Raw genomic sequence first — 23,745 nt, forward strand, 5'->3', positions numbered from 1 at the left:
GCAATTTTAATCTCTGGTTCCTCTGCCTTTTCTAAACCCAGCTTGGATGTCTGGGAGTTCTTGGTTCATGTAATGCTGAAGCCTGGTATGCAAGATTTTAAGCATGACCGTACTAGCATGGGAGAGGAGTGCAATTGTCCAATGGTTAGAACATTCTGTGGTGCTACCCTTCTGTCCTGTGACCACCGCTGGGTCTTCCAGATTTGCTGACATATTGAGTGCAGCACTTTTTAAAAGCAATTTCATCCTTTAGGGTTTTGAATAGTTCTACTGGAATTCCGTTGCATCCACTAGGTGTATTAACAGCAGAGTTTCCTAAGGCCTGCTTGACTTCATGCTCCAGAATGTCTGGCTCTGGCTGACTGACCACACCATCATAGTTATCCAGTTCATTAAGATCTTTTTTGTACAGTTCTTCCATGTATTCCTTCCATCTCTTCTTGATCCTTCAGTACAAAAGAAGAAAAAATTGTAAGATGGCATTTCAGGTGTTTGTGTTGTTAAGTGATAGACCATGAGCTTAGCCACATAGGTGGGCTCTGGATCTTACATACAGTGCTTAAGACATTGAGTTTTATCCTGCTGAGCAATTGAAAGGCAGTGCAGGTGTGGATATACTGGTGTTTGCATCCATGACAGCAAATATGTGTGAATTTTTTGCAACACTGAAGGATGCATGGAAAGGGGCCTTTGGGAGTTGGTCAGTGAGACAAATGGTGGGTAGGAAGATCAGTCAGTTAACTACCACTGTCGTCGTTCAGGTGGGAGGTGAGAGTCTGAACTGGAGTAGTTACAGAGAGCAGAGAGGAACAAACAGGTAGGCAATTTGGAAGATAAATGTGACTTGGTGATTGAGTATAGGAGGTAAAAATCTTATTTTCAGTTTTGCTAAATTCCTGATTTCAATTTCATATCTACTGAAATTCATTAGCCTTTCCTTTGTCCCTTCCTGAAGAGATAATCTGTATTAAGCTAATTCACTCAGATTGGATGTTGAAGATTTTTTCTAAGCAGTTTTACTGTTGTTAAGAGCAGAAAGGAAATTTATAATCTTATGAGGATTTCAGTTCTTAGCTTGATCTTGTATTGTGTCTTTGAAAGTTGAGGTTCTCTGTATTCATTTCTTTATAGTTGATTAAGAATGATGTGTTATAGGTTTACAGCAAATTGATTCAGTTAGTGTATACACTACTATATTTAAAATAGATAACCAGCAGGGACCTACTGTACAGCACAGTGAACTTGGCTCAACGTTCCATAGTAACCTAAATGGGAAAAGAGTTTAAGTAAAGAATAGATACAAACAGTTTGCTGGATCCTTTTTTTTTTTTTTTAAGAGAGAGAGAGACTGAGGTTAAGAATATCTGTAGCTTTCAACCACACAAATCTCATTACACTTTGGGTTTCTTTAGTATCATCACCATTCAGTAAATGCCTGATAGGCATATAACTATGTCAGTAAATGCCTCCCCATCAGAGTGAATGTGTCTGTATTCTGGGCTTTTCCTACTAAAGTGGCCTCTGCATCTGTCAGGAGGTGCTTGTGCGGCAGGTCTCTGTCTAGGTTTTTGTCTGCGGGGCTGGTATTTGACTGGAGAACATGGCTTGACCCCTTCTGGTTGTTAAAAGATTGAGATGTTTCCACGTAAGTCAGCAGCTACTCCTGAGTTACCGCACCCTTGGCCCAGTCAGAGGGTAAATCCCGGTTCAGCAAGGTCTTCAGAACCAAGGCCAGCGTATATTGCCTTGTGAATGCCTTTGCCATGGGAAGTGAGTGAAAGTCTCTCAGTCATGTCTTACTGTTTGCCATCCGACAGACTAGCCCGCCAGGCTTCTCTGTCTATGGAATTCTCCAGTCAAGAATATTGGAGTTGGTAGTCACATCCTTCTCCAGGGGATCTTCCAACCCAGGGATCAAACCTGGGTATCCTGCATTGCAGGCAGATTCTTTACCATCTGAGCCACCAGGGAAGCTCAAGACTCACTGTTAAATGTTGTGAATACTATCGCGCATGACATACAGACATATTTAGTTATAACTCTTGGATTCTGCTTGTGTTGCTCTTAGTTTATGAGGAGATATTCTATATCTTTCTGGATTACATGGCCCTGGGGCAAGGCGGTCGATGAGCCTGCTTAGGGTCTATGCTTTAGCTGCTCGCTCTAGTCCTGCCTAAGATAACAGTGCTGGGATGTTAGGGCTCTGCTGGTTGTTTGAGAGTAAGTGTCTTCCTGAAGTCATTCTGACAATAGTTTGGGCCATTTAAAATTTTTGGTTTTGGGCACGTCAAGTTTCTCTAAATATTTAAATTGTTTAAGAGCCCTATTTAGCAGCTTTAACATGAAAGTGTGAAGAGCAAGAGTTAATTACTTTCTTTTCCCGCTGGACAGAACCTTTGGTTACATAAAAATGGTATAGATACTGAATATTCTAAGTAGGAATGCTGTTTTTAGATATTTGTAATACATATTTCTGTCTTAATAGTATTGGAGATGATATTTTGTGCAACACAGAATTTTTCCCTGTATTCCAACTAAGAATTTCAAAGTATACTTTTCAAAAATATACGTGTACAATTTTTTCCATATAAATATATGTCTCTGAAAAAACTGCATCCGAATAAAATAGAAGAATGTTATATAGATTTTCTGGCTTGATTTATATTTTTATTCAAGTGCTAATATATAAGTTAATGTTGTTATAGAAGTATATTATGCATAAGCTGTTCTTTATTTTTGATTCCATCTTAATGGTTTTCTTTAATTGTTTTTGATTTTATAACCAGGGAAACAAACAATGAATTTTTTACATGTATTGCTCTTTCCTTATGGATAATCAATTTTCTCTGTAAAAGTAGTGAGAAATAAGTCTCAAAGATTGAGATGAGTGTAGTAAATTGATGTCAGTGCAAATAGAAGTTTAAATAACCTTGTGCTGTGTCTGCTGATTCATCTTTTTATAGGGATAAAAAGTATCGGTTTTACCAAGTAAGGGTTTCCCTGATAGTTCAATTGGTAACGAATCCACCTGCAATGCAGGAAACCCCAGTTCGATTCCTGGGTCAGGAAGGTCTGCTGGAGAAGGGATAGGCTACCCACTCCAGTATTCTTGGGGTTCCCTTGTAGCTCAGCTGGTAAAGAATCTGCCTGCAAGCAATGGTCTAAAAAATTTTTTTAATTAGAGTAATTACTTTGTTTTACTTGCATACATTATCAGAATGATTATCTTAATATATTGCTGAACTCATTCAGTATTACCCCTTTACAAAAAAATAGATCTTACCACTTTGCTTGCAATTAAGATTATGTTGGATAGGAGGTAGAGTTCACATGCACAATCTAAAGGGGGTGCTCAGCTTTTTAGTCTCTTGTTTTGTGTCTGAGCTAGATTATGAAGTGCTTTTCTTTGTTTGTCTCTTTTTTTCAGTTGTAGATTAAAAAGTAAATGAAACTACTTCATTATATATATTAGATAGAATCTTGAAATACCCAGAGAAATACTGAGGAAGTAAACATCACCCTAGTTCTACAATGAGATATTTACTGTTAATTCTAGTGTATTTTCCTTCTGTTCTTTTTTATGCATTTAAATATACTGAAAGCATGACTTCTATTCTGATTTAACAAGAGATTCTTAACCTTTTTGTGCTGTGGACAAAATAGCTTTAAATGCAAAAAATAAAATACATAGGATTACAAAGGAAACTATACTGAATATAGAAACTAAATCATGAAAATAAATGTGTGATATATTAAATGTATGGATGAGAAACTTCTCACACCCCTCTGTACATGGTGCAGATTGGATTTGCTAATTCTTTGAGGGGGAACGTTGACCTCACCTTAAAAAAATTACTAGAAATGGAGTTTCAGGTCATTTCCTTTTATTCAACCTTTTGTCTTTAAAACCATTAAGCAGAGTTACTTCCTCCTTTGTAGTGCTTTCGTTCCATTGAATCTTCCTGATAACAAAAATTCTACACAGTGGGAAAAGGTGAAGTTCCTGTTTGAAGAACTTGGAAGTAGTCGTAAGTATTCTTTAAAAAAATAGTCCATAGTAATTCATATTTCATGATACTTGTGACTGTCTTTGGAAGGTGTCTGTTTTTACACTGCTAAGAATTTAACTTGATAATTCTCTTAACTCATGGTTTAAAGGATGCTAGGCAGATGAGGAATCCATCTAGCTGTTATATAGCCAATCTCTTGACTTCTTCATAAAAGTACCATGTTGAAAAGAAAAGGTGATCTTCAAAGTATTTTAGCAGTAAAGGTTTTATAATTTCTGTGTGGTCTTCAATTCACTTAGGATAATATAGAGTAATATGTTAAATATGCTAGATACTGGTTTTTATCTTTAAACTGAAAGAACCTTATATTGCTCTTTGATCCTGATTAGGTAATTTTTTGTGGAATATTAATTGGAGAGGTTTTTTTTTTTTTTTTTTGCTCTGTTTGCCTGTGTCCCCTGCAGTGGAAGCACAGAGTCCTAGTTGCTGGACCACCAGAGAACTCCCCAATTACAGAGGTTTTATGTGGATGAAATGATACTTTATTATAAATTTACCTCACCAAAACATTTTGAAGTCCCTTTTCCAAAAGCTTTCCTTGCCTTAATCAGCATAGCCTACATTTTTAGAGGGGGAAAGAAAGCAGGTTTAGGAAGTCAGTTTAAGAAAGTTTTTTATCATTAAAAAATATAGTTAGTATTAGAAACTGCTATCAAATAAGAATGGTTATTTTGCTATTCAAAATTTCATGTACATTTGAACATAGTAACTTTATTTTCAAAGAAACCTAGAAAATTTATAAATGTGGAAAATTCTCACTGCTTTTATATTTATTCTTTTTATGGTACTGTACATTCTTTGATCAGCACTTCTTTCTCTTTACCTAGGTACAGTATTAAATGATGATTAACTAAGTCTTAAAGTCTTTGCTGTACAACTTCTTAATTTTCTTGCTTTCCACTTAAGATTTCATCTTGTAAATTGTGGTCCATTAACATCTTGCTGATACCAGCAAGAAGACAGTAGCAGGCCTGGCATCTAATGATACTGCATGTCAGGATTTATGCCTCTGAGTCTGTTGCTGAGAAATAAATTGATTCTTGTCCTGCAGTTAACTCTTTCAGGTCTCTTGAGTAACTACCTTTTTGCGCTGAACATTTTTCTCTTTAAGTTTTGCTGGTCTTTGAATGCTAGTATAACTTGAATCCCTGGTGGCTCAGACAGTAAAGAATCTGCCTGTGATGCAGGAGACCCTTCCCTGGTTGGGAAGATCCCCTGGAGAAGGGAATGGCCTTCCCAATATTCTTGCCTAGAGAACTCCAGGGACAGAGGAACCCGGCAGGCTACAGTCTATGGGGTCGCAAAGAGTCGAACACGAGTGAGTGACTAACACATAACACACAGAACTTGAATCAGTAATTATATAGGTAGCATTATTGTTCTACAGGTAGCATTGCTACCTATGTAATTACTTGATGTAATCTCTTTAGTCTTAATTACCATTTAAAAAATGTCAAATCTTAAACACTATATTTTAGAGTACATTTTATTTATCACTGTTAGTAATATTAATTTTTTTGATTGGCCAGATATCTTAGCAGAACACTCCTCTTTATCAGTTCTAAGATGCATATTTTTACATGTTTTTATATCTCTGATTTTGTGATGCGTTTTATAAGTGAAAATACCTTAAAATTGCTATTAACCAAATGCCAGGCCTCTCCTAGTTGTATGAATACTTTTTGTTGATACTTCTAGTAAGATCAAAAAAGTAACGGCATCAGTGTCTTTGATTTGGTAAAATGTAGTATTACAGTTTAAAAAACTGAGGCTTAAAAATCTGCCTCACAGTTTCTGAGCTTGTCAGTAATATGTTCTCCCTAAGTATTGTATTTTAAAACTAAGATGTTAGTTTTAATAAGGTAGGTCATTCTAATTTTTATTATTATTTGATATTGATAAAATGAATTAATTTAATAATTATATTTGGTTCCACAGGGCCTGCATTTAAACTAGGTCAATACTGGTCTAGTAGAAACTGTATTAAAGCTAGAACAATTAGTATTATTCTAATTTGAATATTAGAGTAATATTTAATAATATTAGAATGATTAAGAATATATACATATAAATGTTCTTAATATTTAAGAATATTCAGATTTACATAGTACTTCATTGCATTATCTGGCATGTTTATTTGAAAGTGTCACTCTCACAACCCACTCTTTGGTCTTCCTTGAAAGTGAAAGTGAAAGTGTTAGTGTCTCAGTTGTCTCTGACTCTGTGTGACTCCATAGACTGTAGCCCACCAAACTTCTCCACCCATGGGATTTTCCAGGCAAGAAGACTGGAATGGGTTGCCATTTCCTTTTCCAGGTGATTTTCCTGACCCAGGGATCGAACCAGGGTCTCCTGCATTGTGGGCAGACTCTTCACTGTCTGAGCCACCAGGGAAGCCCCTTCCTTTAAGAGGTTTCTTAAATATAACTTGATAGCATAGTATTTCCAGCGAAGGCAATGGCACCCCACTCCAGTACTCTTGCCTGGAAAATCCCATGGATGGAGGAGCCTGGAAGGCTGCAGTCCATTGGGTCGCTAAGAGTCCGACACAACTGAACGACTTCACTTTCACTTTTCACTTTCACGCATTGGAGAAGGAAATGGCAGCCCACTCCAGTGTTCTTGCCTGGAGAATCCCAGGGACGGGGGAGCCTGGTGGGCTGCCGTTTATGGGGTCACACAGAGTCAGACACGACTGAAGTGACTTAGCAGCAGGAGCAGCAGCAGCATAGTATTTCTATTTTCGTATTATCTTTGAAAGAATTTTCTATTTGTTTGTGTTTTTTCCCCCTAAGGGAGAATGCTAGCTCCCTTCAAGTTGAAGAGGGAAATAAACTCTTTATGATTTTAGGTATAAGCTATATTTTTCAAACTTACTTGAAAGTTAATAACAAAGAAACTAGGAGTTTGAGATTGAGCAGAAGAGGAAGAAAGGGTCAAGGACAGTGACATTCCTATCATGGTATTTCTCAAGGTCTGCCATTGAGAAAGACTAGGGGATTTTTTTGGCCAACTTTTGAGCATCTAATATTCTGCTGATTTCTTTTTAGGCTCAATAAATAGGCAGTGATTTCCTTTAATTTTAAGAGGTGTGAGGGGAAAAAAAAAGTCTTACTCTGAAAGATCTTTAAGAATTCCATTTATGAAGAGCTATTTTAAAACTTTTCCATTTGAAGTTAGCACTTCAAGAATGGGATAATGCATTTGGTGTTTATTCCTTTGGAACATGTGAGAAACCCAATTTTCGCATTTATATTGATTTCTTAAATATAAACATTTGAATAGCTATACGTTTTTAACATTGTTTTTCTTCCTTTGCAGATGGTTTAGCTGCCTTGTCATTTTCCATTAGTTCTCTGACCTTGATTGGAATGTTGGCAGCTATAATCTACACAGTAAGTGTAATGGTGATAATTGAGTTAAAATTAAAGAATCACTTTATGAAGCAATTTTTGCCTTATTAATATATTCAGCTTAGCTCTGTTTTCCTCTTTAATATTTAGTACTTTCTTCGTTTTTCTTGAGAAGAGGATACATTTTTAATTACTTATCTGTATTTGTGAAATTTAGTATTAGAAATTTAGAAATAAATTTTATAAGTTGTGAACCTTGAAGTGGTTATATACTATGCAATAATAGATTCAGTGATTGATAAGCATATTAGAACTGTGAACCATAGATATGAATTGAGTAGATTTATCCTACTTGGGGATGGTGCTAGCAGTAAAGAACCCACCCGCCAATGCAGGAGACATAAGAGATGGGGGTTCAGTCCCTGGGTGGGGAAGATCCCCTGGAAGAGGGCACAGCGGCCCACTCCAGCACAACCCACACGGCAGTATTTTTGCCTGGAGAAGCCCATGGACAGAGGAGTGTGGCAGGCTGCAGTCCATGGGGTCGCAGAGTCAGACTCAACTGAAGTGACTTAGCATGCATGCACGTGTGTGTGCTCAGTTGCTCAGTGTGTCCGACTCTTTGCAGCCCTATGGACAGATTGTAGACCGCCAGGCTCCTTTGTCCGTCCGTTTTTCCTGGAAAGAATACAGGAGTGGGTTGTCGTTTCCTCCTCCAGGGGATCTTCCCGACTTAGGGATCTAACCCACATCTCCTGTATTGCAGGGAGGTTTCTTTCACTGCTGAGCCACTGGGAAAGCCCATTTGGGGATATAGAGCTTTTAAAGTCGGGTATTTTTCATAACTTGTTATTTCTCTAGTATAAAGAATCTAATCTTATACTCTCAGTCTTTTCTTCAGTCTCTCTGGGAATGGTATGACATGAATTATAATAGCCTGACTAACTTGTGTACAGACAGCTTTTTCAGTTTTTTGCTCAAATTATAGAGGAAAAGCTGGTAAAAATGTTTCTTGCATGCATCCCCAAAAAAAGCTGTGCAGGAAGCTTTAAACTGTATAGAACCTTTTTCAGATTAATGAAGTTGCAAAGATGGAAAATACTGGTTATAAAGAAAACATTTTGAGGATTGTTCCAGTGTCTCCTTGAAACATAAATGGGCTGTTAGATAGCAGCATCTAGTTTTGTTAGATAATCATTCAAGTGTCATAATGTGTAATAAAAGAAGTCTGAAATATGTGTATTTTAGTATCTTTCAGGTGCTTATTTGAGTACTCAGTTTTCTTATTCATTGCCATATTTGCTTCTTCATGTTTACTACACAAGGAAGATATCAGTGGGTAATTAACCTCCCTTCTGACACAATATATGTACAGCAGGAGAATTGTCTTTTAGAAAACATTCACAAGTTAATAACATAATAGGGTTAGACCTGGACTCTTATTTACTGATCTGTGACTGATCTGTTACGCTGATCATGGGTTTGCCTTTTACCCTTTGTGGGTCAATGTCTTCCCCATTAGATGAGAATAAAAAATGATCTCTTAAGGATTTTTGAAGGTCCATGTCAAATGATACTTTTTGTAAAATGCTTTGAAAACTGTAGGGAAATGAGGATGCAGCAGTCAGTGAAAGATGAGTCAAGAGAAATGATCAGAAAAAGAGGAAACCAACAAGCGGGATGTTCGTCAGGAACCAAGAAGGCTCTGCGACTTTCCCTGACTGCTCCAGTTCCATGAGTGTTGGTCGGAGAGGCAGGACTGCTTGGGGACGAAGATCTTTCTGTTTCCCATCGGGGGCAGCAGCCACAGGACCACATTGTCCTATGCAAGTTTCCTGAGTCCTGACCCTCACAGGGACACGTGAAGAGCACCCAGCGGGACTGTCACAGAGCAGGGACCTCAGAGTGCAGGGGAGCTGAATCTTTCCAGTGGCCCGGAGATGTGCCTGCCCTTGCTTCAGAGGAAAATACTGTCTTTGTCTCCCAGGCTCCTTGCTGCACAAACATTCTTGAAAAGATTGTGCAGGAATAAAAGGGCAATGAGTGCCTGGCTTGCAAGATGTGCAGAAGTGAGAGACCCACGGAGAATTGTTTTCCGACAGTCAAGGGGCGGATGCTGTGAAGATACAGCACGCAGATGGCAGTGAGGGCCGGAAGTAGCTTCTCTGATCTGAGCAGAGATTGGATTGAGGTGGATGCACAGAGCTGTGCGGGGAGGGCCGTGCAGGCTCCTGGGGAGGGCACCGGGCTGTGCTCTGACGGGAGCGGGAGGTGCAGCCAGCCCAACAGGTGCGTTTGGGGAAGGCGGTGAGTGCCCAGGGAGATGGCCACAGGGCAGCTCTGCGCGCCCTCTGGGCTGTGCCTAGGATTTTGGATTTTATTCCGACAGATGAGAAGCCACTGAAAGTTTCTAAATGGAAAAGTAATAGGTTCTAACTAACATTGTGGATTTGAGAGTTGGACTGTGAAGAAAGCTGAGCACCGAAGAATTGATGCTTTTGAACTGTGGTGTTGGAGAAGACTCTTGAGAGTCCCTTGGACTGCAAGGAGAGCCAACCAGTCCATTTTGAAGGAGATCAGCCCTGGGATTTCTTTGGAAGGAATGATGCTAAAGCTGAAACTCTAGTACTTTGGCCACCTCATGCAAAGAGTTGACTATTGGAAAAGACTTTGATGCTGGGAGGGATTGGGGGCAGGAGGAAAAGGGGACGACAGAGGATGAGATGGCTGGATGGCATCACTGACTCGATGGACGTGAGTTTGAGTGAACTCCGGGAGTTGGTGATGGACAGGGAGGCCTGGCGTGCTGCATGTGATTCATGGGTTGCAAAGAGTTGGACACAACTGGGTGACTGAACTGAACATTGTAACAGTGTTGCTTTGGTGGGTCTGAATTAAGCTGTGGAACTGATGAATGGAAGTGGGGAAAATATGGGAAATGATTAAAACTCTTTGAAAGAGAGCTTCCCTACAGGAACAATATTATTGTTAAGGTAAATATTTCAAATTGATATATTTTATATTGAAATGGATACTTAAAATTATGTATGCCATCAAATCAGGTATAAGGATCACACTGGCTTGGTTAAGATATACTTGTGCGTGTGTACTGAATCATTTCAGTCATATCCGACTCCTTGCGACCCATGGACTATAGTGTGCCAGCCTCCTCTGTCCATGGGATTTTCCAACACTGGAAGTGGGTTACCATTTCCTTCTCCAGGGGATCTGCTTGACCCATAGATTGATTTGTGTCTCCTGCATTGCAGGGCAATTCTTGACTGCTGCGCCTCTAGGGAAGCCCTTGCCTCTCAGTACAAGAAATTAATTATTAAAGGTAAAATCATGTCTGTTCTAGAATCTGTAGCTATTAGTATTGAAACTACAGAAGCTTTTGTAGTATATATGTCAGTTGAGTGTGAATTTCTTAGGTACACATTGTTGTTTAGTTCAGATACTAGTTGATTATTTAAACTTTACCAAGATAATATCCACTGTACCACATCTAAAGGAATAGCCAAATAATTGGGCACTCAATTTTAGAAGAACGTCAGACGACATGTTATCTTACGTAGTGTTTTCAACATAAATTGAAAGAGAATCTGCTACTTTTTAAATTTAAAAAAAAAAAAAAAACCTCTAGGCACAGTTATTTATGCAGACATTTTAATTTTTTGGTGCCACCAAGTGGGGAAATGTTGAATAATGCTGTTTTCATATAAAATGTATCATACAGACCACTGAAATGCCTATAAATGCAGAGATTACTGAACTTTTTATTATGTACATGCATGCTGTCCTTTAAGTTGTGTCTGACTCTTTGTGACCCAATAATATGTAGCCCACCTTAGGCTCCTGTGTCCATGGGATTCTTCAAGAAAGAATACTGGAGTGAGTTGCCATGCCCCCCACCCCCAGGGGATCTTCCTGAGCCAGGGATCGAACCTGCGTCTCTTCCATCTCCTGCATTGGTAGGCAGGCTCTTTACCATTGTGGCACCTAGAAAGCCCTTGTAATTATGTACACTTACCAGTAAAAAAAAAAAAAAGCATGTCTTCAAGGAGTTTATGAATTATGTATATACATATGTATATATATATTTATCCTAAATGTGCTGTGCTTAGTTGCTCAGTCGTGTCTGACCCTTTTACGACCCTATGGACTGTCGTCCACTGGGCTCCTCTGTCCATGGGATTCTCTAGGCAGGAATACTGGAGTGAGTTGCCATTTCCTCCTCCAGGGGATCTTCCTGATTCAGGGATCGAACTTGTGTCTCTTGTGTCTTGTGCTTTGGCAGGTGGGTTCCTTACCACTCGCACCACCTGTGTAAATTTACTATAAATGAAACTAATGGGTTAAAGACAGTAGTGTTGTTGTTTAGTCGCAGTCATGTCTGACTCTTTTTGTGACACCGTGGACTATTAGACCTCCAGGCTCCTCTGTCCATGGGATTTTCCAGGCAAGAATACTGGAGAAAATTAGAGTGATAAATTAAGGATTTTAACATAGAACTAAAGCAGTGGTTCTCAATAACCTTTGAAGGCAAAACTGTGCTTTAAATGTTCAGCTGTTCAGCCTTCCTGTGGCAGTGTGCCTCCCCGAGTCTCTGGCCTGATTGTGCGACGCGCCTCTCTTGTGTGCCCCCTGATGGCTCAGTTGGTGCCACTGTAAGGGAAAGGTCCCTGCCATGCTGTCTCATCATTTATGATGTTTGTTTTATATCAGTGACAGAAGTGTTTCAGCCTTACATGCTTAAAAAATCAGATCAATCATCTTCAGGCAAATATACATGAAATAAGTTGTAAAGATATTTCTATTCACTTTGGAACATGTCTTCTCAGTCACTTTTTTGGGTTGACTGTTCATGTCCATGTTTCACTATAGAGTGTCTTTTATGCTGTCAAGAGAATTGATGAGATAGCTTTTCTTGAGTTCTCAGCTTGTCTCTAGGAATGTCTTTGAAGATGCTGACACACCCACTGTGTAAATTTAAGCTGTTTTTGTTTCGTTATTGTTTCTTCCCTTGTAACCTGAGGAGCAAAATACAAAAATGTCTTCTACCTCGGGTACCTTCCTTTCTTAAGCTTATAAAGCCTCTGACTATTGCATTGCGACGAAATGTGGAATCATAATTGTTCCAGTAAAGTTTGGCTTCACTGCTTGCTCTTTTGTTCTGTTTCCTTACGCATGAACTTTTTCCTTTAATGTCAAATCGGAGTACTATCTTATAAGACATTGTAAGTGGCAGTTTAACTCTAGTTGCACCACAAATGCATGTAACTCTACTAGAGAAGTAATTGTATTGTAACCAACTATGACCAAATTTGTGACTATCTGGATAATGACCGCTGTGCCACGACTTCTGCCTTGCCTGTGTTCATAAAATGCATTCAAATTTCGCTGGTGTTAAATGTGAGAAAAACACACACACACACACACACACACACACACACACACAGCTGAATGCCTGTAATGCAAGAGACCACACACACACACACACACACACACACACACACACAGCTGAATGCCTGTAATGCAAGAGACCACCTGCAGTGCAGGAGACCCTGGTTTGATCCTTGGGTTGGGAAGGTCCCCTGGAGAAGGCAGTGGCAACCCACTCCAGTATGCTTACCTGGGAAATACCATGGACAGAGGAGCCTGGAGGACTGTAGTCCATGGGGTCGCAGGAGTTGGACACGACTTAGCAACCCAACTACCAACTACATATACACACACACACATACATAGATACATGTATTTTAGAATCAGTGAACATTTAGACTGGAAATCTTTACTGAATGAATGTTGAGTTGTTTCACTAGTTTCAGCATCCGTGTCGTTGAATAATAGGTTTCATAAAAATATTCAGGACATGTGTTCAGTTTGTAGGCAATGCATGGCATTGTCTCTAAAAGGTAGAGAGAGATGGCAGGGAAAACGTGTTTTCATGGGGCAAGAACATATTAGAAATGTTTTAGTTTGTATATGCTCTTTCAAAACATTAAATTTTTAAAATACAGATGGTGGTTTATTTTTGGAAATTGAAACAAATGATATTAGAGGCAAGTATGGCTGACCTGGAAGCATTTTAAGTGATACAGTCTCTTTAGCCTTGTTGATTTTCTGGTGTTTCACTAGAGGGCAGTAGTAAGCAATGAAAGTTTTGTGTTTCTGAAAAACGATAGTCTTCGTACAAGTTTTTCAAAGAAATCTGAGGTTAAAATCAAAAGATTATTGTTTAAGGATCTTAAAGTTGTAATGAATAAATACTTGGAATAATGTGTTATGTCATCTATCATAATCTAAATACTATAGTTAAATTTCCTGACAGTCACTGAAACTTAAGCATGTAATCCAGAAACAAGCTAGGTAACCAAAACAGTAATTGCTCTCTCTTACTTGTTCTCTTCAGACAGTAATTCCCAAAAAGATGTTGTATTCTGGCCTTATGTTACCACAGGGTGTTGTGAAGGACATACATTTTTTCCCCAAAATTTTTGCATTACTCTATTTATGTAAGCTATAGGAATTCAATTTAACTCTTCTAAAAAATGTATAAGTTCCATGTAAGGAAGAGTTCATGTGAATAAAGAACTCTTAAAAAATTTTCTTTGGTTAAATATTATTTTCTTAGAGAAGTTACTTTATATTTGCTCTTGGAGTAAAGGTAGGAAAAAGAAAAACAGACCTAGTCCTTACATATCAAACATTCTACTGCAGTTGTTACTCGTTTGGCTGAGAAATCTCTCTTGCCAGGAACTTGCTGCATGAGCATGATTCTGATAAGTTACAAGTTTGGCAGGCCTAGTGATAAAACAGATGTGCGGAGCAATAATGTTCATGTCCAGTGTTCTGCAGTATAATTGAATTATAAGCAAGGCGCATTTACAAATCAAGGAACGTTTCTCAGATGTGGTGCGATTAAGCTGAGACCTGAAGGGCATTGGACTTCGCTAGTGAAGTGAGGTGAGCAGGGAGGCGTTTTGCTAAGGCACTGCAGGTTCTGCATGTGGCCCCGGGGCAGAGCTGAAGGCGGAAGCTGCAGCGATGAGGAGCTGTGAGCGTTTAGAGGCGTGAGGACGGGGTGGGAGGCCTGGGTCATGAAGAGCTTTTGCAGGCCAGGATTAGATGCTGATCATTCTCACACTGGACAGACTTGGAAAACTGCTTCTTCAGACAGTCACTCATGAAATTCGGATGCATATAAAAACAGGTGGATGGAGTAGCATCACTCTGGCCGGAGTGACAGCTAACCTCTCGTCTCCCTGCCCTCTTACCTGCTCTGCTGATTCTGATAGCCCCAATCCAGAACCCCAGGAACTCCTACCGGCGCAAATACCCTTATTGGTCCTGAAGAGTCTCAGTGGATGTTAGCTAGGGGAATGCCACAGTCTAACTTGAGTGTGAGAGATTGCTTCAGAAACAGTCTGGAAGATGGATTTGTAGTGAGGGAGACCAGCAAACTGGTTAGGAAAATTTAGATTACTTTGTGTTTGACAGTAAACTCTAAGTAGGGGCCATGGTTTAAATACTGGGTAGGGTACAGGTTCCTTAGGAAGCAGCACTGAGTTCTGACGTTAGTATATTTAGAGATCCAGATCCAGATCAAACAGGATAGCAAGCACTGGGATAAACTAAGCCTCGTTTGAGACTGATGGCAAGACGGAGAAATATAGCTGGGCACAAACTGGGTTTTTTTGCTTTGGCAGTTGGTTATAAATAGCAATATGGACTTGTGGTAAAATGGTATGTGAGACTAAGAATGACTGAATGATCATCATGTAGTTCTCATCAAAGTCTTAAAGTTATTACCTTTTTTCAATGATGTTTAAAAGATGTGGAGCTACTAGGAGAACAGGAGTAGGACAGTCCTGTAAGGGAATGGTAACACTCTCTGTGGACTGCACTCAAGGAGATCAAACCAGTCAATCCTAAAGGAAATCAATCCTGAACATTCACTGGCAGGACTGATGCTGAAGCTCCAATACTTTGGCCACCTGATGACTCATTGGAAAAGACCCTGGTGCTGGGAAAGATTTGAAGGCAGGAGGAGACGGGGACGACAGAGGATGAGATGGTTGCGTGGCATCTCTGACTCAATGGACATGAGTTTGAGCAAGCTCTGGGAGATGGTGAAGGACAGGGAGGCCTGGCGTGCTGCAGTCCATGGGGTCGCAGAGAATCGGACACGACTGGGTGACTATACAACATCAGCAGCAATCTCTGGGCACCTTGTTTTCCATAGACTTTTTTCTTTACACTTTCAGTGTTTTGAGGATATAAAATTTACTGTTAAAAATAATTTAAACCTTATTATGTATTTCCTTTTTATATTTTACCAAGGTCATTAGGAGTATAAACTTGACAAGAATTTAATTAGAAGAAAGTTATTCTACTCTGTCTAAATTATTATTTTTTTCAAACACAAACAGAACCTTTCCCCAACCTCTCCTTTTTGTTTTTCTTATTTTTGGCTGATGTGGAAATTGTGAGAACATTAATTTATGTTTTAACAGTATTTAAAATGCAAGGTTTTAAGTATTTCTCCTTTAGAAAATGCAAGGATTTGCATATTGGGTAATAATTTCAGCTAGTTAATTATCTAAATACAACAAGCTATAGAGTTGCTCTTACTTGATAGAACTGGTGATTTCTGAATTCCTTTTAATCATATTCTTTGTTTGCATTCTCCCTTAATTAAAAAAAAAACCCTCATATGTCAAAATTTATGGTTTCATATATGAATTGTGATTTAATCAATGTCTAAAGGAGAATATCAGTGAGAATATCAAAATGATTCAAAATGACACTAAACATATTTGAGATCATCCTGGGAGTTGAAAACCAGGTAGCAGAGCGTGGGAGATCTGCAGGGTCACTCAGGACATTTTAGAGTTTGGGGTTAAGCCTAAGAAGTAGTAGCATTGATCACTTCTGCCCACATTCATTATTTAAACTCAGTCTCATGCCCCTGCCTAACATGACCCCGCTGGCTAAAGTAGTTTGGCAGTATCTCAGGTAGGAAATGTAAAAGATTTAAATACATAATTTTGGGTCAACTTTAGAGCCTGTTGCTGCAATGAGTGAATGATCATCATTGCAGCAAGGAGATGATGGTTGTCAGTTTTGCTTCTAAGTATTTAAGGTCAATAACGATTTTGAATAATGGTCACATGGCATTTGCTATTAAGTGTTTCTAATAGTTACAATAAAACTTCACATTTGGGACTGGCTAGTAGAGAACTGGGTAGTGTAAAATAATTTGTTAATGCTGATTAAAATTTTAAAATTTCTCATAGGAATTAAAATACTTAGCAAAAAGATTATAAATATTTAGAACTTACAAATAAACTATATACAGATCATTTGTATGCTAATCAAATAAAGTGTATATTAAAATATCTTTTACTGAGTTTACTACATTTACTCAGATAAAAATTTTTTTTTTGCACAGAAAATAATTTTGTAAATTGTTATTACTGATTTAGACTATCTTAACCCCTGATTAGCCTGCAATCATGATTTGTTACTTTAATAAAGTATTACATTTACATAAATTTTGTAACTTGTCCTTTGAGAAATAGCTATTATCTATTCTAGGAGTAGTTAGCATTACAGTATAATATACACAGTATAACTCTGTGTAACTAAATGTGTAATAAACAGGAGAATCGTGAGACCACATAGTCACGTTCACTCCCATTTACTCTGTTCTTCAGTGACTGTGCCCCTCACAACTGCTTACTCTTTATTACTTCAAAGGACGTTTATTTTACCTGAAAATTGTGTATTAATATATTTAAAATAGTATTGCTAACGTTAGTCTTTCTTTTGTTTCTTTCAGGCCTATGGCATGTCGGCATTACCTTTAAATCTGATTAAAGGCACACGAAGCGCTGCTTATGAGCGTCTGGAAAACACTGAAGACATTGAAGAAGTAGAGCAGCACATCCAAACAATTAAATCAAAGGTGAGTTGGTATTTTATTGCCGTTGAGGGTCATAAAAGTACTTGGTCTTTGAGCTGCTTTCTGTTGTTACTTAGACATTGGTGAGCCTATATTTTGATACTGTTTGAATTTTTGTGCAACATATCCTTAAAGAAGCATATCTTTAAAAAACTACCCTCTATAAAATGTAGGACGCTGACAGTTTGAGAATTATTATCTGTGTAACAACTGAAACGCAGAAGTTCCACTTACATATGGCCATTACTTTGCTAGTTCCCAGGTATGCTGATGCCGTATGCAATGTCAGAGTGCACTGTATCACTTATGTTCAGGTTTTATGTACTAGTTTTTCTTCCTCTATCACCTTCAAGTAAGACGTAAATCTTATTTATAGAACCTAGGAAAAAATGGAAAGTTTCCTAAATTATTCTGTTAAACTATGATAATCCTGATATAGAAACCAGATGGTAATATGACACACAAAAAAGAAAACTGTTTATATGACTGGTCTCTCTTATGAAAGTAGAGGCAAATAATTCAATATAAGTAAAAACATTAGCAATTCAAAAATGATGCTGTAGTAAGGAAATATTTCATAATTGTCAGATTAGGTTTATCCCAGGAATGCAAAGGTGATACGTTAGAAAATAAAGTAGTTTAATATATTGAGAATAAATGAGAAATATAAACATCTTAATAGATGCCAATGAGTCTTTATTTAGAGTCAATTTGTAGTTAACTATGTTTAGAGAAGAGTCTTACCAAATTGGAAGAGAAGAAACTATTTGGCAACGGAAGCCTCCATGAGCTTGGTGCCTAATGAGGAAAGGAATGTTTTTGTTAAAGGCACATATAGGACAGTAGAGTCTGTCCTGTTCCTGGAGGTCTTGGTCAGATAAGAAATGTGGGAGGAAGAGGGGAGAAAAGGGAAGTAACTTGTGTTATTTGAAGATCTTATCTACCAAAAAAATCTAAAAGAATCAACTGAAAAACTAATAGAACTAATAAAAGTTCATTGAGGTGCCCGTTCATATGTACAAAATCATTAACCAGGTGGAGGATGTAATAGAAAATGATCTCATTCACAGTAACTGTGAACTATAAAATAATAAGAAATGTCAGAATCTTCCTAGTGAAAATTATAAAATTTATTAAAATAATGTAATAGAAGACTGAAATAAATGAAGAACTTCTTCAGTTCCTAATTGGGAAGATTCAATAATGTAGAGATGAGAGTTTTTCATAAGTTTAGGTGGAAATTCAGTATCATGTATAAAAGATAAAAAAATGAAAGTTTCATAAACCTCCTACCACATAATAAAACAGATTCAGAATTTAAATCAAATACATTTAGATAACATTAGGAGAAAATAAAAGTAAAATTGTAATTTGTTGTGTGGAGGAATTTTCTAAACAAGACTCAGAACTCAAGTGCAAATTAAGAAATTATTGAGTTTTAAATTTTTATTTTTTCAAATTTATGTACCCTAAAAAGTGGCACCAAAAGGAATTTAAGAACTAACAGTATTTTGAGAGGAAATAATCTACAATATAGGTGATATACTGAGCATCTGTAAGTCAAGAAGAAGAAGGGACAAGCAATACGTAGAAATAATGAACAAAAGACCTAAATAGACAGTATACTGAAGGAGAAATTGATCAGTGAAAATATAAAATGATCTTTCAGCTCATGAGTAATGAAGTTCACTATGATCCCATTTTGCATGGATTGTGAGGAGTTTTCCAGAACATGGAACTTTCAGTGCTAAAATGAAAGTCCAAGATGACTGGAAATTAAAGTAACTCAGTATTTTTTTTTTTTTTAATCCTTTGAAAGTCTTAAAAAGTTTACCTTTGTCAGGTGAGAATATGGGGATAGGCATACTGTTTGTGGGAATATAAAATACACAGATTTCTAAAGAAAATTGAATGTTGTCACATGTGCCCAAACATAACATGTAGCTCTTACTAGTTACAAGTTTAATATAACAGTATGCACCAGTTTGTGGATCCCAGCATTGTGGTAGTGAAGGGACTTGCACATGTAGGGCCGCCCAAGATGGACGTGTCACAGTGTAGAGTTCTGACAAAGTGCGGTCCACTGGAGGGAGAAATGGCAAACCATTCCTATATTCTTGCCTGGAGAACCCCATGGACAGTGTGAAAAGGTGAAAAAATGACACTGGAAGATGAACCCCCCAGATTGGAAGATGTCCAATATGCTATTGGGGAATAGTAGAGAGCAACTGTGAATAGCTCCAAAACGAATGAAGGGGCTGGGCCAAAGTGGAAATGATGCTTAGTTGTGGATGTGTCTGGTGTTGAAAGTAAAGTCTGATGCTGTAAAGAACAATATTGCATAGAAACCTGGAATGTTAGGTCTGTGAATCAAGGTAAATTGGATGTGGTGAAGCAGAAGATGGCAAGATTGAACATGGACATCTTAGGAATCAGTGAACTAAAATGGACTGGAATGGGTGGATTTAACTCAGATGACCATTATATCTACTACTGTGGGCAAGAATCCCATAGAAGAAATGGAGTAGCCTTCATAGTCAACAAAAGAGTCCAAGATGCAGTACTTGGGTAAAATCTCAGAAACGACAGAATGATTTCAGTTCTTTTCCAAGGCAAACCATTTGATATCACAGTAATCCAAGTCTATGCCCCACCCCCTTGAAGCTGAAGAAGTTGAAGTTGACAGATTTCTATGAAGACCTACAACACCTTCTAGAACTAACAGCTAAGGAAGATATCATTTTCATCTTTGGGAACTGGAATTCAGAAGTAAAAAGTCAAGAGATACCTGGAATAACAGGCAAATCCGGCCTTGGAGTACAAAATGAAGCAGGGCAAAGGCCAACAGAGTTTTGTCAAGAGAACATGCTGGTCATAGCAAACATGGGTTTCCAACAGCTAAAGAGATGACTCTACACATGAACCTTACCAGAACATCAGTACTGAAGTCAGACTGATTATGTTCTCTGAAGCCAAAGATGGCTAGAAGCTCTATACAGTCAGCAGAAACAAGACATGGAGCTGACTGTGGCTCAGATCATGAGCTCCTTATGCAAAATTCAGGCTTAAGTTGAAGAAATTAGTGAAGACCACTAGCCCATTCAAATATGACCTCAGTCACATCCCTTATGATTAAACAGTGGAGGAAATGATGGATTCAAGGGATTAGATCTGGTAGACAGAGTACCTGAAGAACTATGGACAGAGATTCATAACACTGCACAGGAGGAAGGGAGCAAAACTATCCCAAAGAAAAAGAAATTCAAGAAGACAAAGTGGTTGTCTGAGGGAGTGCTACAAAGAGCTGAGAAAAGAAAAGCAAAAGGAGAAAGGGAAAGGTAAACCCAGCTGAATGCAGAGTTCCAGAGAGTAGCAAGGAGAGATAAGGAGGTCTTAAACGAACAGTGAAAAACGATAGAGGAAAACAACAGAATGGGAAAGACTAGAGATGCCTTCAGGAAAATTGAAGATATCAGGGAACACTTCATGCAAGGATGGGCACGATAAAGGACATAAACAGTAAGGGCCTAACAGAAGCAGAAGAGATTAAGAAATGGTGGAAAGAATACACATAAGAACTGTACTAAAATGGTCTTAATGACCTAGATAACCACAGTGGTGTGGTCACTCACCTAACATCAGATGTCTTGGAGTGTGAAGTCAAGTGGGTCTTAGGGAGCATTACTATGAACAGAGCTGGTAGAGATGATGGAATCCCAACTGAGCTATTTCAAATCCTAAAAGATGATGCTGTTAAAGTGCTGCACTCAATATGCCAGCAAATTTGGAAAACTCATCATTGGCCACAGGACTGGAAAAGGTCAATTTTCATTCCATTCCCAAAGAAGGGCAATGCCAAAGTATGTTCAAACTATCACACAATTGGTCTCATTTCACATGCTAGTGAAGTAATGCTCAAAATCCTTTAAGCTAGGTTTCCACAGTACATGAAGTCTGTAACTTCCAGGTATACAGACTGGTTTTAGAAAGGCAGAGGAACCAGAGATCTAATTGCCAACATTGATTGGATCACAGAGAAAGTAAGGGAATTCCAGAAATACATCTACTTCTGCTTCATTGATTACACTAAAGCCTTTGACTGTGTGGATCACAACAAACCTAGAAAATTCTTAAAGAGATGGGAATACCAGACCATGTTACAAACTGCTCTCTGAGAAGCCAGTATGTAGCTCAAAAAAAAAAAAAAAAAAAAAAACAACTGGACATGGAACAACTGACTGGTTCAACATTGGAAAAGGGATCCATCAAGGCTGTATATTGTCACCCTGCTTATTTAACTTATATGCAGAGTACATTATGCAAATACCAGGCTGGATGAATCACAAGCCAGAATCAAGATTGCTGGAAGAAATATGAACAACCTCAGATATGTAGATAATACCACTCATGGCAGAAAGTGAAGAGGAACTAAAGAGCCTGTTGATGAAGGTGAAAGAGGAGAGTGAAAAAGTTGGCTTGAAACTAAAAAAAATTAAGATCCTGGCACCTGGTCCCATCACTTCATGGGAAATAGAAGGGAAAATGTGGAAGCAGTAATAGATTTTATTTTCTCAGGCTCCAAAATCATTGCAGATGGTGACTACAGCCATGAAATTAAGAGGCTTGCTCCTTGGAAGGAAAGCTATGACAAACCTAGAAAGCATATTTAAGAAGCAGAGACATCACTTTGCCAACAGAGGCCCATATAGTCAAAATTATGATTTACCAGTAGTTGTGTATGCATTTGAGAGTTGGACCATAAGAAGGTTAAACGCTGAAGAATTGATGCTTTCAATCTGTGGTACTGGAGAAGACTTTTGAGAGTCCAAAGGACTCTGCAAGAAGATGAACCCAGTCAATCCTAAAGGAGATCAGTGCTGAATATTCATTGGAAGGACTGATGCTGAAGCTGAAGCTCCAATACTTTGGCCACCTGATGCAAAGATCTGACTCATTGGGAAAAAAGTCTGATGCTGGGAAAGATTGAAGGCAACAGGAGAAGGGGGCAACAGAGAATAAGATGGTTAGAGAGCATCACTGACTCAGTGGACATGACTGAGCAAACTCTGGGAGATGGTGGAGCACAAAGGAACAACAGTTTGTACCCTGGAACCTATCTTCCTGGATTGTATGTCTGCATTTATACCCAATGAATAAGTATATTCATGTCTCTGCCCCTTCATAAAAGACAATAATGTAAATGTTCAAAAATAAGGTATTTGTCAAATCTAAATATCATGGTGTGATGTGCTGTGTAACGATGAAAAGCAATCAGGCAGCTTTATATAGCTTAGAGAACATATCAAATTTAACATCTTCAGTCTAAATTCTGGCTCTTCTGACCATGCATTTAATATCTGTGGGCCTTATTTTCCTCATCTAAATCTATGACCAACCTAGACAGAATATTAAAAAGCAGAAACATTACTTTGCTGACTAAGGTCTGTCTAGTCAAAGCTATGGTTTTTCCAGTAGTCATGTATGGATTGGAGAGTTGGACTATAAAGAAAGCTGAGTGCTGAAGAATTGATGCTTTTGAACTGTGGTGTTGGAGAAGACTCTTGAGAGTTCCTTAGACTGCAAGGAGGTCCATCCAGTCCATCCTAAAGGAAATCACTCCTGAATATTCATTGGAAGGACTGATGCTAAAGTTGAAACTCCCAATACTTTGGAAACCTAATGTGAAGAACTGACTCCTTAGAAAAGACCTTGATACTGGGAAAGATTAAAGGCAGGGGTAGAAGGGGATGACAGAGGATGAGATGGTTGGATGGCATCACTGACTTGATGCACATGAGTTTGAGCAAGCTCTGATAGTTGGTGATGGACAGGGAAGCCTGGCGTGCTGCAGTCCATGGGGTCATAAAGAGTCAGTCAGATACAACTGAGTGACTGAACTGACTGAATAAATGAATAAATTACTATTACCAGCCTCAAAGTTTTATTCTGAAGATTTGAGGAGAATAAACAAAAAAGAACAGATCACTTTAGGCACAGGAAATGTTAGCTATTATGTAAAACAGTAGTATGTTTGCATAGAGGGACACGTGTATATACATAGAATTTTGTGTCAGATGTTGTTGATCTATGTTAGTTTCTGTGACAGTGGTAACCTCAAAAGAGGGAGGGGTCACTGGTGGACCGTGGGAAGGGAAGCTTTTTTGCCTATAAAGAATGTAGCTATATTTTTTTCCCAGAGGAAATAATTGGTTGACAGCTGGGTGCCTTTCGTGGTGTGTGTTTGAGCACGTTTCTTCCCACAGTGGTTTATGCTGTTCGCACAACAGAGCGGGGTCCATCCCTCACTCAAACAGGCAGATAAGTTGAGCTTGTTTTTCAGTGGATCCTTAAATCA

At 38.4% G+C, this 23,745-nt stretch overlaps 1 protein-coding gene across 2 annotated transcripts in view; it reads left to right on the forward strand.

Annotated features, from left to right (window-relative positions):
- LMBRD1 (LMBR1 domain containing 1) overlaps window positions 1–23,745 on the forward strand; it is a 136,138-nt gene that overhangs the window by 66,187 nt on the left and 46,206 nt on the right. For both annotated transcript variants that reach the window (XM_052651685.1, XM_052651686.1), the window contains exons 6-8: window positions 3,940–4,028; window positions 7,392–7,465; window positions 17,268–17,393. In XM_052651685.1, the coding sequence (XP_052507645.1) occupies window positions 3,940–4,028; window positions 7,392–7,465; window positions 17,268–17,393 (289 nt within the window). The remainder of the gene's footprint in view (window positions 1–3,939; window positions 4,029–7,391; window positions 7,466–17,267; window positions 17,394–23,745) is intronic.

The sequence above is a fragment of the Budorcas taxicolor genome, chromosome 14 (genome assembly GCF_023091745.1).
Source record: "Budorcas taxicolor isolate Tak-1 chromosome 14, Takin1.1, whole genome shotgun sequence".
Taxonomy (NCBI): domain Eukaryota; kingdom Metazoa; phylum Chordata; class Mammalia; order Artiodactyla; family Bovidae; genus Budorcas; species Budorcas taxicolor.